The sequence below is a fragment of the Neovison vison genome, chromosome 6, assembly GCF_020171115.1.
Source record: "Neovison vison isolate M4711 chromosome 6, ASM_NN_V1, whole genome shotgun sequence".
Classification (NCBI taxonomy): Eukaryota; Metazoa; Chordata; class Mammalia; order Carnivora; family Mustelidae; genus Neogale; species Neogale vison.
This window is the reverse complement of record NC_058096.1, coordinates 108,394,665-108,412,905: the sequence shown is the minus strand read 5'-3', so window position 1 is coordinate 108,412,905 and position 18,241 is coordinate 108,394,665. Positions and strand designations below refer to the sequence as shown.

At 45.5% G+C, this 18,241-nt stretch overlaps 1 protein-coding gene across 2 annotated transcripts in view; it reads left to right on the top strand.

Moving 5' to 3' along the window:
- The window catches only part of IGF2BP2 (insulin like growth factor 2 mRNA binding protein 2), a 161,168-nt gene extending 155,105 nt beyond the window's left edge, over window positions 1–6,063 (top strand). For both annotated transcript variants that reach the window (XM_044251939.1, XM_044251938.1), the window contains 3 exons: window positions 872–1,003; window positions 2,748–2,861; window positions 4,215–6,063. In XM_044251939.1, coding sequence (XP_044107874.1) covers window positions 872–1,003; window positions 2,748–2,861; window positions 4,215–4,307 — 339 coding nt within the window. In that variant the 3' untranslated portion in view covers window positions 4,308–6,063. The remainder of the gene's footprint in view (window positions 1–871; window positions 1,004–2,747; window positions 2,862–4,214) is intronic.
- Window positions 6,064–18,241: the final 12,178 nt, after the last annotated feature.

Here is an 18,241-nt window from a genome sequence, read left to right as displayed (position 1 = left end):
TGAAAGTCAGAAGCATATTTATGAAAATATAGTCCTTATCATTAAAAATATTTAGATCTGAGAACAAACATTAACTCATGTGGAAACATTTTAAAACAGTAACCCCTCGACTCCTGAGCGGATAAACAAAACTTGGTATATCCACTTAGTAGGACAATAGCCATAAAAACCGAAATTCTGATGTGCGCTGCAGCGTGGGTGAGCCTAGAAGACCCCCGCGTACGGCGAAAGAAGATGGGAAGCACAAGGCCACATGTTATAGGAGTCCCCTCATCTGAAATGTCAGGAAAAGGCCCATCCATAGGGACAGACAGTAGGGCGGCGGATGCCTGCTGGCGTGGACGTGTCCTGGGTAGTGGGGACGGTTGCCTGATAGAGTGGATACACCAAAACTCATGGAGTGGACACTTTAAATGGTGAATGTTAGGTTATATAAGCTATATCTCAGTTTTTCCGTTTAAAAGAAGCGTACATACGCTCCTAGCTGCACTGGCTCTGGAGCTAAGACATCGGCGAGAAGCTGCGTCCCCAGCCGCCTCGCCTCCAGCCTTCAGTGACTTGAGGTCTAGGCTTACTGTGTGGGGGGAGGGAGTAAGAAATGTCCCGCACTGGGCGGTGGGCGCTAGGGCAGCAATGGAACTCAGACTGGGTCGCCCCCACCCCAACCCCACACCCAGCGCTTCCTAGCAGGGGCAGTCATGTGCGGCCCTGCAGTGTGGCCAGAGCAGCGCCCTGCTGGGTCTCTGGAGGAGTGACACAGGCTCACAGCTGCCCCGGGTCCAGCCCTGTGGTGTTTGGGGCTGGGGGTGCACCAGGCCCGGGCTGGCCATTTCTGGCAGCTGAGTGTCACCCATCCCTCTTGCTCTCTCAGGCCCAGGGGCGTATCTTTGGGAAACTGAAAGAAGAAAACTTCTTTAACCCCAAAGAAGAGGTGAAGCTGGAAGCCCACATCAGAGTGCCCTCTTCTACAGCTGGCCGGGTGATTGGCAAGGGCGGCAAAACCGTAAGTGTGCAGCGAGCTGGCTTCGTCTTCTGGCTCATTCCCTGCCCAGCCTCACCTGACTTCCTCGGACCTCTGTCGGCTCTTCGGGGACATTACTCTGGGGCTGAGGGCCCCAAGTCCTGGGAGCTGAGCCAGGCCACCAAAACCACCAGGATTCTGTACGCAGAAACCCAGCATCTCAGCCACATGCTGGAAAATGAAGATCCTGACTCCCTGAAGACCAGGAGGCTGCCTCCTGCCCCCTTTAAACCCACATATAGCAGCAGGAAAGTACTAGGGAACAGAATCCATTCAGAGGATACCCACTTGGCTGACGGTTGTCTTCTCTAAAGTCATGCTCAGAGGCGGGCAGGGTTGGTTCTCCTCACTCTCCTCTGACATTTCAAACACTCCCACTGGCAGATTCTGTGCCCTGGCTATTTCCCCAACTTGCCCATCTGTGTCTGGGGAGCTAGTTTAGCCATCAGGTGGTGGGTGAGGAGGAAATACTTAAAAAAAAAAAAAAAAAATTAAAAAGTTTTCAACCTGAAGGTGGCAGTAGCACAAAGAATTTGTAAAAGTGCCAGAGAATGATCTGTGAAGCTTGTAGGAATGAGCATCGAGTCCACCAGACGCAGGTGTGTTCTAGAACATGACTTACCTACATGGCAGGGCTCTGACCCCCAAGAAGTTCTCGTAGAGCCTGTGCACACTACCAGAGTGGCCTGTTGAGTGGCAGGAATTCGGGGTATCTCTGGAGTCCTGCGTGTATGTGCCTGCAGGTGCCTGCTGTTTTCTTTACACAGAAACTCTTGCTAAGCACTCAAAGCCAAGTTCTGGGTATAATGAGTCACCTCTGTACAAAAACATCAAGCTGAAAGGCTTACAGATCATCCCCACATCCAGGAATGTGATCAGCATCCGAGGGTGCACACCCGGGCTCTAGACAAGCCAGACTGCGGTAGGCAGGAGAGCTAATGGCCCACGGGGGATTCACATCCTGAGCCCTTGGATCCTGTGTATGGTCATTTGGGAACCAGTCACTGAATTCTGTGCACCCCACCCCCCGGCTGTCCGCTGACCAGGGAGCACTTGGTGCCCCCACCTATGTGTTCGGCACCCTGGGGGCCAGGGCTCAGGCTGAGCCCCCACGTAGTGTAGGCTTGTTGAGGCTGGAGAGGAGCCCCGTGGAGAGCAGGAAGTGGGCCACAGGTGATGGGGGAGCAGCACCAGCTGGAGGCTTCCCGGAGGGGGGCCAACACGGAACTAGAGATAAGCAGCAGGGAGATAAGGTGATGATCCAAAGGTAGAAGTGGAAGGAAGGGCAGAGGCAGGGATGAAAACAAAGAGCCAGGCTCAGAGCAATGTGTGATTAGAAAGTTTATTTTGATGAGTCTGAGAGACTGAGGTGGGGAGGGGGTGGATATTGGCTGATGACTGACACCCAGGAGAGCATGTCCAGGAGGGGTGTTCCTTCCTGGACGACGGGGGAGCCTGGGTCACTGGGAGCATGTGCAGGAGCCTGCATTGAAGGGAATTCCAGAGTAAGAGTTCAGCCCCAGAAGGAGCTCCAGTTGGGGGCTGGACCCTCCCTGGGCCACCCAGTGAGTCTCCAGGGCTCAAACAAAGGTGGTCCTGTGTGACCAGGGGCTGGGAAGCCTCAGACATGTCCTAGGCTGAAGGAAAGGAGAGGAGCCTCCAACCAACCTTCCCTCCAGCACTCTCCTCTCCCACTTCCTCCTGAACCCATTCTCTCCCTTCCCAGGTGAATGAACTACAGAACTTAACCAGTGCAGAAGTCATCGTGCCTCGTGACCAAACGCCAGATGAAAATGAGGAAGTGATCGTCAGAATTATTGGGCATTTCTTTGCTAGCCAGGTACCTGTGCCGTGAGGCTCCTGCCAGCCATTTTTCAGCCACTTCTCTAAGCTGTTGGCCTGTCTGGTGACCACAGGCCCTGTACACACCCCACGCCCTGCTCCCCGAACCCCACACACAGATGGAACCTTCCCTGGCTCTTCAGGGACTACCTGCAGGGCAAGGGAAGTTGCTCCATACCCTCTCCTCACGGCTCTCCCCAGGCGTGCTGGAGGAGTTTGAGGAAGAGCCTAGCACTTTGAAGTCAAGCCGAGCACATCTCCAGCCCCCTGAAATGCTAGAGCATAAGATCCCCTCCCTTTGCCGCCTATGGAGGCCTCAGTCACAGCCTTCCCCTGTTGGGAACCACATACCAGGCAGGGACCCACCCTCGGGTTTCCCCAGTCAGACTCGGAACCCACGTGGGTGCCAGAATCTCACTGGGTTGAACAAGGGTTGAACGTGCTCGTTGCAGGAGCCCTCCGTTCCTCTGCCGTCCTTCTCCACCTCAGCATCACATCCCCTGACAGGGCCCAGGACCTCCTGTCTTCCATTCAGAAGGACCAGTGACTCTGCATCACGTGGCCTGGTTCTTCTTGATGCTCTCTGTGTGTTGGGTTTGGGGATGGAGCAGTCCCTGTCCTTGCTCCAAACAAGTGAGGGTGGGATAAGCTTACCGGCAGCTTTGTCTGCAGCTTTGTCTGAACAGAGCCTGCTCTCCCAGAGCTGAGCCTGTGCCCCAAAGCCCCGCCCCTTCCCCCATCAGAGCCCCAGCTTGGCCCACTCTGCCGCTCTTGCTCCCAGCTCCTCCTGGCCCTGGAGCACCGGTGCGGGGTGGGGGTGGGTGGGTAGGGGTGGCAGGCTTGGGCTTATGTGTTTTCTCTAGTTGTACAGGGTAGAGTGTCTGGGCCAGTTTCTCACTTCCTCCCCATCCCATTTCCTGTCCGTCTTTCCCGCCATCACACTCATGTTCTTCCTAGGGGCTCCAGAAAGGCGGGTGGGGCATCCCTGAAAGCCGCAGTGTGTACAGTGGGCAAAGGATGCCATCTGAGCTCCACAAGGTCCCCTCGGCACTCGTTCCCTACTTCTGCTTCCTGGCCTTTCCGTCCACCAAGTACCTGGAAGTTTCTGGCACCCCACCTCCTCATTCTGCACCCAGTGGCCTTGGGGAAGGGTGGGGGAAACCCTCCACTTTACTTGAGGCAGAAAAGCCCCCCACCCCCACCTGGAGTGAGGGCCTCAGCTGGTTGATGACACTCTCCTGAGCTTCCCACTTGCTTTCCCCACGTCCCAGCCCCAGCCTCCCACCCCCACTGCTTCTCCTCAGAACCGGGTTCCTTTTTCTCCCCTGTCCCCTCCTCTCCCCTGCTGCAGACCGCACAGCGCAAGATCAGGGAAATTGTACAACAGGTGAAGCAGCAGGAGCAGAAATATCCTCAGGGAGTCGCCTCACAGCGCAGCAAGTGAGGCCCCCACAGGCACCAGCAAAACAACGGATGAATGTAGCCCTTCCAACACCTGACAGAATGAGACCAAACACAGCCAGCCAGCTCGGGAGCAAACCAAAGACCATCCTGAGGAATGAGAAGTCTGCGGAGGCGCCCTGAGAATCCCAGGGGCCAGGAGGGAGGAGGGAGGTCAGCCCGGGGGCCCCGCCCGGCCTCCTGCCTCTCCCCGGGGCCTCTGCAGGCTTCCCAGCCAGCCACTGCAACCATCCACTCGGATCTCTCCTTAACTCCCACCGCGCTATCCCTTTTAGTTGAACTAACATAGGTGAACATGTTCAAAGCAAAGCAAAATTCACACCCTTTTCTTTTTGTGGAAATTGTCTCTGTACATGTGTGTACATATTAGAAGGGGAAAGATGTTAAGATATGTGGCCTGTGGGTTGCACAGGGGGCCTGCAGCGTTAATATATTTTAGAAATAATATATCAAATAACTCAACTAACTCCAAGTTTTAATCAATTATTAATTTTTTTTCTTTTTAAAGAGAAAGCAGGCTTTTCTAGACTTTAAAGAATAAAGTCGTTCTTTGGGAGGTCTAATGGTTTAGTGAAGGAGCTTCGAGACCACCCAGATAAAATCCACCCGCGGGAAATCTCGAAAGGACACTCAGCAGTTCTGGATCACCTGTGTATGTCAACAGAAGGGATACCGTCTCTCTGAAGAGGAAACTCTGTCTCTCTTCATCCCTTGTCTAGCTCACACACCCATTTCTCTTTGCTTCACAGGTTTTAAACTGGTTTTTTGCATACTGCTATATAATTCTCTGTCTCTCTCTGTTTATCTCTCCCCTACCTTCTCTCCCTCCCCTCCTTCTCCATCCCCATTCTTTTTCATTCCCTCACCCCTCTGTCTCAATTCCCAGTATCTGCGCACCCCCCAGGCAAAGCAGTGCTCTGAGTATCACATCACACAAAAGGAACAAAAGCGAAACACACAAACCAGCCTCAACTTACACTTGGTTACTCAAAAGAACAAGAGTCAATGGTACTTGTCCTAGCATTTTGGAAGAAGAAAACAGGAACCCATCAAACCAACCAACCAAACAAAGAAAAATTCCACAAAGAAAGAATGTATTTTGTCTTTTTACATTTTGATGTATAAGCCATCCATATTCAGCGAAATGATTTCTTTCTTTTAAAAAAAAAAATGTGGAGGAAAATAGCAATTTACACAAGGTCGTTGGCCCAGGGCGTTAAATTTACAGATTTTTTTAAACGAGAAAAACACACAAAAAAAGCTACCTCAGGTGTTTTTTACCTCAGCACCTTGCTCTTGTGTTTCCCTTAGAGATTTTGTAAAACTGATAGTTGGAGCATTTTTTTATTTTTTTAATAAAAATGAGTTGGAAAAAAATAAGATATCAACTGCCAGCCTGGAGAAGGTGACAGTCCAAGTGTGCAACAGCTGTTCTGAATTGTCTTCCGCTAGCCAAGAACCTGTATGGCCTGCTTTTGGACAAACCTTGAAAATGTTTATTTAAAAAAAAAAAAAAAAAGATGACAAAGAAAAACAGAGAGAGAAAATATTGGAGATGTCCTGAATTTCAATAGGGTACGCGCCATTAGGGCTTTTGCGCTAAAGGATGAACATGTACTGGTTTATGTGAACAAGCCATTTACCACCAGACTGCAATGCCAGTTTCCTCTACTGCAAACAGTGTTCTGTGACAAAAACAAAAACAAAAAAAAAAATTGAAATATATCCAGCTAACAAGATCCTGGTGTTGTGGTCTCTTATTTTACTAAGCACTGCCCATGCCTGTCAAGAGAGGTCCTGCTCTGGGGGACTGAGGGAAAATGTGCAGCACGTAGAGCCAGGAGGAGGCGGGCTTCCGCAGGAAGCTTTCGGGGAGAAGCTAAACTAGGTCAGTGGTGCTCCAAGTGCAGTCCCCACCTGGCAGCACCCATATCACCGGGGAACATGTTGGAAATGCACATTCTTGGGGTCCCACCTTGAATCAGAGACCCCAAGGGGCCCCGCAGTCGGCTGCAGCAAGCCCTCTGGGTGATTCCTGGGGTGGCGGAGTTTGACAGCCACGAACTGGAGGGATGAACGGACTGCACGTCAAGGTAGGTAAGACTAGCCCCTCTCTTTAGGGAACGCTGAGCCTGGCCTGGCGAGAGTTGATCTTTATGTGGGGAAGGAGGAGTGGATAATATACCTGACAGTTCAAGGGAAGAAGGGCTCACACACCACCACCCTCCCACCGCCAAAGCCCCATTCCAGGAGGTCGGAGGAGGGCAGGGCCGGCCTCGGACTGGAGGTGGGGACGGGGTGCCGTACTGGACACTCCCGTGCATGTGTCGGATGGGTCCAAATAAAGTCAGACAGGAATGGGCCCATTGCATGTCAGAGCCTGCGTTCATAGACCTATGGGGCCTACCAGAGACGGATGCTCCAAGGCCAAGCAGTCTTTGGAATATATGGGTGACACTAGACTGCCAGGAGTGGCCAGCCAGGCCTTTTGGGGTAACTGTTCATAGCACAGAAAGGACAGACGGAGGGGGGCTGATGGGGTTGCCGGGGAGCCTCATTCCCCTTCTAACAAGCTCTGAGGGCTCCTCAGTCACTTAAAGTGTGTTCTTCACCCATGTCCATCCCCATTCCTGATTTTCTCCTTACTCTGATTTCTGAGACGCTCTTTGTACGTCTAGTGTTTCTGCACGTGGCCGCCAGCTGTCCTCTCCCTGCTGTGCCTGGCATGAGTATGGACAGGGACAGACTCCATTCCTGTGGCCCTTACAAGTCCTGGACCCTCTGGCTCCGCCCACCCTCCTGTCCCCTTTAGGACTCGAACCCGCTGCCTCTCAGGGACAAACAAACCACAGGTTGCTGTTGGAGAGAAGCCACAGGATTCCTGGCAACCAGGTTTACACCTGAGAGCTGTGCCCTGGCCAGAGGTGTCCCTGTCAGATGAACAGACACAGCACACCGTTAAAGGCAGAGCTTTAAATATAGGCCCAAGGGCTTGGGAACAAGTCTGTCAGGATGGAGCTATCTCTGAGAGCGAGAAGACACAGGACCCTCCAAAAATGCGCTCTTAGCTCTGCTGCCCCCGTTTCATTCCTTGGCCTTTGTTCTAGCTGGCAGAATCCGAGGTTTCCTTCCAGGTCCTAAACTGCCCCCTTGCCAAGTTGTTGTCTCTGAACATGGGAGAGAAAGGGAAGGAAGTGCTAAGATGACGCCTGGCCTGCTGTGGTACTGTCCTAGAGTTGCAGAAATGAAGGGGAGGCCACACGGAGAGGCAGAAGACAGGAAGGAGACCGTTGGCTGCTTCCTAAGCAAAGATGTTCACCTCATTTTCTGAGAACCTAAGTGCTGGACGAAATCCTGCCTCACCTAACTGTAAGCCAGAACAGCCTCATGCCCACGCTGGACTCGGAGGGAGCGCTCACTGCATCTGCCTGAGCTCAGACGACTCCCACTTTATATCCTGTCCTTCTGCGAATCCCCAACTTCCTGTCTTGAGAGGATATCCGGACATCCCAGAAAGTCCTACTTATGTGACTTTATGCAAATAAAGGACAGTTGTTAAATGGGGCCTTAGGTCAACAAGAAAGGTTTTATTCGTGAGCCTGCACTCAAAAAGCCCCTCCCTGTTCCCTTGGACAGATTCCCTTGAAAACCCATGACCCTTAGTGCTTTTGAAGGTACTGCTCTCCCTAGACTTGGTGAGTAGCCCCAAACATCCTTTCTGTCCTGGTAAATTGGTAAATTTTCCCTCTAATTAGACTTCTAGATGTTATTTTTCCATCCAACATGGAGCTCTAGAAAAGGACAAAGTTGCTTTGGCCTGCTACCACAGATGTCTAACAACACTGCTAGCAAATTCCCTGGGTGTTTACAGTAAACTGTTGCTGCTGCCTTTTATTTCCTCCTTATATTCCCCTTAAGGAGCTGATGAATGGAAATTTAAGACTTCTCCCATATGCACTACCCCAGGGCAGGCCTGGAGGCAGGGACGGACTGGGACTCTATCTGGTACCATAGCTCCCTTTTCTTTACTGGGGTCTCACATCCTCATCAGGAACCTAAAAGCCAGCGCGGGCCCAGAAATGTTCTCCCTGCTCATCTGTACGGGAGCAGTATAACCTTGGAGACCAGCCTCTTGGAGACCTGTCTCCTTATTTGTAAAATAAACGTTTTAATAAAACAATGTCCCTCCAAGTCAAAAATAGCTGCCAGTTAGCAGCCTTCAGTATTCCTTCTTATGGTTTCTCATTCAGTATCGAAAAGATGAAAACTTAAGAGCACCAAAAACAGACAAAAAACAACTAAAAGCAAGGGAGACTGACATTAAGTGATAGGGAACTGGAAAGGGAAAACGTCAGTACCTGGCCTGGTCTAGTTTCACAGAAGCCCTTTTTTGAAACACACATACTTGCCATCTCCGGGGTCACCCACCACTTCCACCTTCCCCCTGGAGGGAAGGCCGATGGGGGTTGGGGGAGAGCAGTGATGGAGCTACAACAGCCATCTTTAATGCAACCCTGAAGCCAAATGTTAAGGAAAGCTCCCAACACCTTCAAGGATAAGGCCACATCAGAATGCTCGGACTCACATTGGTACCTGAGAGAGAAAGCTATCCTTTTATTTATTTTTTTAATTAATTAATTTATTTTCAGCATAACAGTATTCATTGTTTTTGCACCACACCCAGTGCTCCACGCAATCTGTGCCCTCTAATACCCACCACCTGGTTCCCCCAACCTCCCACCCTCCACCCCTTCAAAACCCTCAGATTGTTTTCCAGAGTCCATAGTCTCTCATGGTTCACCTCCCCTTCCAATTTCCCTCAACTCCCTTCTCCTCTCCATCTCCCCTTGTCCTCCATGCTATTTGTTATGCTCCACAAGTAAGTGAAACCATATGATAATTGACTCTTTCTGCTTGACTTATTTCACTGAGCATAATCTCCTCCAGTCCCATCCATGTTGACACAAAAGTTGGGTATTCATCCTTTCTGATGGAGGCATAATACTCCATAGTGTATATGGACCACATCTTCCTTACCCATTCTTATACACTAACAATGAAAATACAGAAAGGGAAATTAGAGAATCGATTCCATTTACTATAGCACCAAGAACCATAAGATACCTGGGAATAAACCTAACCGAAGAGGTAAAGGAACCATACTCGAGGAACTACAGAACGAACACTCATGAAGGAAATTGAAGACACAAAAAGATGGAAGACCATTCCATGCTCTTGGATCGGAAGAATAAACATTGTTAAAATGTCTATACTGCCTAGAGCAATCTATACTTTTAATGCCATTCCGATCAAAATTCCATCGGTATTTTTCAAAGAGCTGGAGCAAATAATCCAAAAATTTGTATGGAATCAGAAGAGACCCCGAATCGCTAAGGAAATGTTGAAAAACAAAAATAAAACTGGGGGCATCACGTTACCGGATTTCAAGCTTTACTACAAAGCTATGATCACCAAGACAGCATGGTACTGGCATAAAAACAGAACACATAGACCAGTGGGACAGAGTAGAGAGCCCAGATATGGACCCTCAACTCTATGGTCAAATAATCTTCGACGAAACAGGAAAAAATATACAGTGGAAAAAAGACAGTCTCTTCAATAAATGGTGCTGGGAAAACTGGACAGCTATATGTAGAAGAATGAAACTCGAGCATTCTCTTACACCATACACAAAGATAAACTCAAAGTGGATAAAAGACCTCAACGTGAGACAGGAATCCATCAGAATCCTAGAGAAGAACATAGGCAGTAATCTCTTCGATATCAGCCACAGCAACTTCTTTCAAGATGTGTCTCCAAAGGCAAAGGAAACAAAAGCGAAAATAAACTTCATCAAAATCAAAAGCTTCTGCACAGCAAAGGAATCAGTCAAGAAAACAAAGAGGTAACCCACGGAACAAGAGAAGATATTTGCAAATGACAGTACAGACAAAAGGTTGATATCCAGGGTCTATAATGAACTCCTCAAACTCAACACACACAAAACAGATAATCATATCAAAAGATGGGCAGAAGATATGAACAGACACTTCTCCAATGAAGACATACAAATGGCTATCAGACATATGAAAAAAATGTTCATCATCACTAGCCATCAGGGAGACTCAAAATTAAAACCACATTGAAATATCACCTTATACCAGTTAGAATGGCCAAAATTAGCAAGACAGAAAACAACATGTGTTGGAGGGGATGTGGAGAAAGGGGAACCCTCTTACACTGTTGGTGGGAATGCAAGTTGGTGCAGCCACTTTGGAGAACAGTGTGGAGATTCCTCAAGAAATTAAAAATAGAGCTTCCCTATGACCCTGCAATTGCACTACTGGGTATTTACCCCAAAGATACAGATGTAGTGAAAAGAAGGGCCATCTCTACCCCAATGTTTATAGCAGCAATGGCCACGGTCACCAAACTATGGTTAGAACCAAGATACCCTTCAACAGACGAATGGATAAGGAAGATGTGGTCCATATACATGATGGAGTATTATGCCTCCATCAGAAAGGATGAATACCCAACTTCTGTAGCAACATGGACAGTACTGAAAGCTATCCTTTTAAAGAAACTGTTATTTTATGTCCTTTGTTAGAGCAACAAAGCAGTACCTTAATGTGACCAAAAAATGAGATTCAGACCTAGATAGATTCTGGCATACTTTTGGATAGAACTGAAGTTCTAATAGGATACAGAACAAAAAAATTATTTACAAAACAAAATAAGCAAAAATCAAGCTAGTTTCAGCTATCTCTGCTCCACCACAAGACTGCCAGAAAGCAAGTTGTAAGAAGAGAAACCATGACTTGAGAATTTCAATACCAGTCATCTTTCAGGTGTGAAAACTTCAGAAAGATTCTACTTGCAGGGATTCAGATAAGAGAATTCCTATGTCTTTGAACATAAGTATGTGAAAATGTTTCCAACTAAGAACTAAAGCCAAATGAAACTCATGTTAAAAAAAAAAATAATAAGCAGGGCGCCTGGGTGGCTCAGTGGTTTAAGCCACTGCCTTAGGCGTGGGTCATGGTCTCAGGGTCCTGGGATCGAGTCCCGCATCGGGCTCTCTGCTCAGCAGGGAGCCTGCTTCCTCCTCTCTCTCTGCCTGCCTCTCTGCCTACTTGTGATCTCTCTCTGTCAAATAAAGAAATAAAATCTTAAGAAATAATAATAATAATAACAACAATAAGCATTATTATTATATAATAATAATAAGCATTGAAACCAAACTGGAAAGTTCAAATTGTTGCAAATCTACAATTACAATTATATACAATTATAATCTATATTATATTTATTATTATATTATATATATTATAATCTATAATCTATAATTAAAACTAAATTTGAATATCAAAATAAATCTAGAAGAGGAAGCAAAACATAGTGATGATAAAATCCCAAAACACGTATTAACAAAGACCAAAAATGTGTGAAGTGTATACGGGAAAAGTAGGGGTAAAACCAAAAGTGTCATAATTGGGACAAAACTGATCACTGTGCCAGAGTGCTAGCTGCAGAACAAAAATCCACAGTCCCTTCTTCCCAGGCACCAGACCCTTGTCTGCTGGTCTCCCTTCTCTTGCAGAACCATGTGGACACGTGACTAAGCATGAGGTTGGAGCCACGCCTAGCCCTGCCCATTGAAAATTGCCTACACTAGCTCCTGCAGGGACTCCGTCCATGCTGGCCAGACCTTAAGGATTGCCATGAGGGGGATGACACCCTTTTCCACAAAGAGTATAAATATTTTAGGCTTTGCAGGTAAGACTGTGAGGTGACACAATGATGCTGCCTCCAAGGAGGGACATTTGGCAAATTATATGTGCTACATATCTGACCCAGCAATTCCACTTCTAGGAATCTATACCAAAGATATGTTCGCAAACACGAAGCGACACAGAAGGCACATGCACTGAAGCATTATTTGTAACAGAAAAAGACTGACAGCCTAAATGTCTGCTATGAGGGGACTAGTAGTGAAGCATGGTCCCCCGAAACACTGGATTATTAAGAAGCTATAGAAAGAAGAATGAGTAATAACTTACTTATCTAGAATAAACTGAGGTTTTTATTAATTTGTGTGAGAGAGGGGGCACAAACAGGGAGGGGCAGAGAGGGACCCGCAGACACCCCACGATGAGTGGGAGCCCAACATGGGGCTCAATCCCAGGACCCCAAGATCATGACCTGAGGTGAAGTCAAAGTTAATCGGCTGAGTCACCCAGGTGCCCCTAGAATAAACTGGGTTTTTTAAACAATCAGGCACAAGTGTTTTTAACATGGTATCTTTACTAATGTAAAAAAGAAATGCAATATGAATACTTACACACCTAGCTACATTTTCAAAAAAGGGAAGATTAAAAGCTATTAAGTTACCTAGACAGGGAAAGAACAGGGTGAGGCAAGGAAACTGTTAATGTATCTTGGTGCATGGTTTTGCTCTTGGACCAACGTTTATGTTTCATACAATTAAGAGAAGTAAAACACAAATCCCTAAACACCAAGAACAAATGACTCTGTGTATCAAGTTGATACTCATATCAAGCATAATTACTGGGGAAAAAAGTGATTTTAAGAGAGTATTTTCACATGAATCTCCAGTGGGATATGGTCTAAAAATAAAAAGAATGCAAAGAAATCTTAAAATGTATTTAGTGACCTTGTTAGTTGTTATGCTGGATATGTTTTTATTATTTTAAGTATACTATGGCGTAAAAACAAATAATTATGTGGATGTTGTAAGCAACCAAGGTTTTCAAGATTACAATGTAAAATCAAGAAAATCCTTAGACTCAGGGTGCTCGGGTGGCTCAGTCGATTAACTTTTTGACTTCAGCTCAGGTCCTGATCTCAGGGTCCTGGGACTGAGCCCCAAGTCTGGCTCCCTGCTCAGAGAGAAGCCTGTGTCTCTGGCTGCTCCCAGTACTTGTGCTTGCTTTCTGTCAAATAAATAAAATCTGAAAGAAGAGCAAGAGCGAGGAAGAAAGAGAAGAAAGAAAAGAAAGAAAATCCTTAGGCTCTCACCTTGGAATTGGAAATAGTCCCTTGGAAGCAAAAGTATTTTCTAGTCTGCCGATCGTAAAGGCCTAGAAGCACCCATAACCCAGTGGTAATCAGCATTAACGCTGCTCAAATTCTGGCTCTACAATTTCTCACTAAAAGAAATCCTTCCATAAATGGCCATTTCAGGTCTGGAGCAGGAGATGTGTAAGATGAGCCTTTAGCATACCGGTTAAGCAAGAAAGCTATCACTCTCAGACTTGCGGGATTCTGTCAAAAGAACACAGAAGCCCAAAATAGGGCATTTGACATCCAGCAGTGAGTCAAAACATATATTCTTTCCTGTATGAAGTGCATTTCAGGGTAACCAAATAGTAAGTTTCTTTAACAGAAGAATTCAAGAGTTCAGTGAACACAGAAGCAATGAGAATTAGAAAAGTACCATTTACAAATGTACCATTTACCTTTTAATGAAGTAATGGGCAATCAAATTTAAAACCAAGAAGAGAAAGATGGATAGGAAGCCTTACAGCCTGAACCACTGATCTTAGCGCCACTAAGCAGGACAACCAGAGGCAATACAACAGGGACAGCAATGAACTGTCCTCACCTACTTCAACCTGAATCCAGTCCAGCTGCTAAATTACACTTAACCAGTTTCTATGAAATACAAGGGCTGGCAGAAGTATCTAAGCACTACCAAAGAGCTCTACGCCAAATCTGGAAGGTGGGACATGCCACAGGACAAGGCAATTTCTCTAATAAGAGTTCAGGGAGGGAGACCCCTGCTGCCCATGAGTCTCAAGAGTTTGGTAATCATCAAAGGTAACACATCAAATAAGGTTTCTTATCTGGAACCTGAATTAGACTCCAGAGACCACTGCAACTACCTACCACAGATCTGATGGATTAAAGCAGAAATGTATCCTCTCACAGTTCCAGAGCCAGGAGACCAAAAGCCAGGTGTCAGCAGGGCCTTGTTCCCCAGCAGGCTCCTCCAGCTTTCCTGGCTCCAGGTTTTCTGTGGCTTGTGACGACATCACCTCAAACTTGGTTTCCATGGTCTTACTGCCTCCTCCTTTTTTTTAAACTCCAAAAACGAGTTTATAAAGAAGAAAGTAACAGCTCATCCAGACCACCATTATTAACACTCGGTATCTTCTTCCAGACTTTTAGAGATATACAGATTTTTTCCCCCACAAATATTAGTATAAAATATAGACCTTGCCTAGGCCCATTTTAACACCTCCTCCTTTTCTGTCTCAAAACTCAGTCTCTCTTATACGGCCCGTGACTGCATTTGAGCCTACCCAGATAATACAAGATCAACTCTTTTTTCTCAAGACTTTTAAGTTAATCATCTTTTGTCACAGAAGGTAATATTCACAGGTTCCAAGGGTTAGGATGTGGACCTACCATTTTGGGGGCCACCATTCAGCCCACTATATATCCTGATTAGAGGAATAGAACAAAACATTTGTTAAATGATCAGGAAAATCTGAATATGAACTGAGTATTAGATGATATTAGCAAATCCTTATTCTGTTAGAAGTAAAAATGATAGAGATTTTTAAGTATTACTAGGGAGACATTCTTAAATATTTAGGTAGAATGACACATGGAGGTTTTGCTTTAGAATACTTAGGGACACCTGGGTGGCTCAGTCAGCTAAGCATCTGCCTTTGGCTCAGGTCAAGATCCCAGGGCGCTGGGATCGAGTCCCTGCTCAGCAGAGAGCCTGCTTCTCCCTCCGCCATCACTCCTCCTGCTTATGCACTGCTCTCTCTCTCTCTCTCTGACAGAATCTTTAAGAAATAAAAAATAAAGATTAAAAATTTTAAAAATATTTAAACAATGGAGATATACATTATCCTGTGTCAGAAGTAATCAGTCAAAATACCAATAGGTGATTTTTCACCCTAATTTGTTTTTGATATATCTAACTTTAACTCAGGAATTTTGAGAATTTCTCCTAAGAGAATGACCCAAACATGGTGCAAGATGGTATGTGCAACAATACTAAATATAATAAATTATGTTATAGTTATGTTATATTCTGGAACACTATGCAACACTAAATGTTGTATTTACTATAGCCATATATATGTGATTCTATACTTGTTAATAACAAAAAAGATACATGTGTGAACATGTACAATTCACACTTACTTATAGATGTAAAAAGGGGCATATAGCAAAGGTCAGGATATATACCAAAATGTTAATGTTCAGTTATTAACCCTGAATGGGGAGTTTGCAAATTCTCATTTTTTACCATTTATCAGCATTTTACTTTTCTACTACAAGAACCTATTACGGATACAATAAAAGAAAATCGGAGGCGTGACTCCAGACTGGATAGTCACATGGCCCTCAGGAGGCAACGTGTGGGCTAGAGGCCAGTGGGGGTAGCGCTTACCCAGGGTATTTTTGAGGTACGTTTTTCTGCACTTGGTGTTACTTCTGGCACTTTCCAAAGTGTTTTCCATACAACAGTTCCACAAGTGACACACAAAGGAGGGTTCCATGTCCAAGTATTCAGAAACGTGAGGTTCCGACATTGATCTGTTCTAATGTTTGCTGTGCGTCCCAGGAGGAAAAGCCACGGAACACACACATTCATGGACCATTCTTTCACATCCTAATAGAAGTAATAGGACTTGTACTTAATATAGTTTAGAAATGCCAGAGCACAAACCTGAAGAACAAGGACTATTTACATATTTCCATTGAGGGTCTGAAAGCTTCTGGCCCATTTTCCTAGACTGAGACTGATTCATCTCAGAACAGTCCCACATTTACCGTATTTTTGTGGTCTCCAGCTTTATAGTTTTAAACATAATTTGCATCTTGCTGTCAGGTGATTTGGAGCTGAGCTTTTTAAAGTGGATTTCTACCCATTAGTGGGTTGAGAAATCAGCTCGGTGGTCAAAACCTACACTTTAAAAAAAAAAAGAGGGGCGCTTGGGTGGCTCAGTGGGTTAAAGCCTCTGCCTTCGGCTCAGGTCATGATCCCAGGGTCCTGGGATCGAGCCCCGCATCGGGCTCTCTGCTCCGCAGGGAGCCTGCTTCCTCCTCTCTCTCTGTCTGCCTCTCTGCCTAGTTTCTCTTTGTCAAATAAATAAAATAAAATAAATTATAAGAAATTTTAAAAAATGACCCTATCGGAGTTTTAGCAAGGATAAGTAGTGTTTTTGTGAAACTTTTGTGTTCACATAAAATCACATTTTATATATATATATATATGTGTGGTGGTCACAATAAAAAATACAAAAAAATTGGCAATCAAAAAATTTGAAAGCCACTGAATTAAATACATGAATTTATTGGTAAATAAGATAAAAATCAATACCTACTGATTTGATAAAATCGATACCTATATCTATTGATAAATAGATTAAATCAACACCTATTTCAATACACCCAAACTCTTCATTTTATAGATTAGGTAAATTAGAAGAAAAAGAAGTTATCAAAGCAATACAGCCAGCTAGACCTCTAACTTAGAAACAATACCAAAAGTTTGTTTGAATATTGGGTGCTTAAAGAGTTTTTGCTCAAAGAAATGAGAGATCAGGTTCACAAAAGCCAATTTAAACTATGTAACTTAACTATAATACTAAAGTTATTAGAGACTTAAATTTCTCAACCTTGATTTATTTGTATTTGAGGTTCAATAGCTCTCCAAGGACACATTCTCCCAGCACCAACCAACTCCTTACAGCGTAGGCCAACAGCCACCACTCAACGTGGCATTCCTCAAGTTGTGCTTAGGATTTCAGAGGAGGAACAGATCAGAAGTTCTAATAGTCTTTGGCAACTGAGGTAGAATATAGGGCTCTCCAGAACATCTTCCAAATGGCCCAGGTCTGTGTCCCTCCCACCACATACCAGCTCTGGTATAAGGTCAAACGCGAGAAAGATACTTGCTTACCAATAGTTTTTGTGGGTTTTTTTCATCTTTATCAATCTTTAGGAGAGACTGCCTACTAAAAAAGAGCAATGGTCCACTCAACCTTTTTTTCAGATCCCCAAACTCCTGCAATTTAAAAAAAGTATGTATCTACCACTGGCTTTAATGTTGATAATTGGCTACTGTTAGGATCAGCTGTTGGTTTTTTTTTTTTTTCCCCTTCCCTATCAGTAGTTACTTTATTTTTTTTTCCAATTTATTTATTTTTAGAAAAACAGTATTCATTATTTTTTCACCACACCCAGTGCTCCATGCAATCCGTGCCCTCTATAATACCCACCACCTGGTACCCCAACCTCCCACCCCCTCCCCGCCACTTCAAACCCCTCAGATTGTTTTTCAGAGTCCATAGTCTCTCGTGGTTCACCTCCCCTTCCAATTTACCCCAACTCCCTTCTCCTCTCTAATGCCCCTTGTCCTCCATGCTATTTGTTATGCTCCACAAATAAGTGAAACCATATGATAATTGACTCTCTCTGCTTGACTTATTCACTCAGCATAATCTCTTCCAGTCCCGTCAGCTGTTGGTTTTATCACCTGACTGCTTTTCTCATAAGCTGTTTAAATAAAAAAATTTATTACCGACAAGTTTCTCTGCACTGAGAGAGACACATCAGTGCCTAGAGAAGCACGGCCTGTGACAACTATTCAATTCAGGAACTCAGGGTAAACTAGGATGCCACTCTAGCTTCATGCTCTGCTCTCACCGATTTCATTATGTCCTGGGAGATGATTAAGGGCTGTCCTGAAGAGTACACAGAAGTGGGCAGCTCAACGAAAGCTGCCTGGAGCAGCCCCTCAAATACTGGTGTTAACAGGAACGAAACCCCAGCGTCACTCACTGGGGCAGAATACAAACCGCCATTCCTCAGGATTTACCCCACGTGGAACAAATCTTAACCGAGGTACTAAATTCTCAGGGGAAA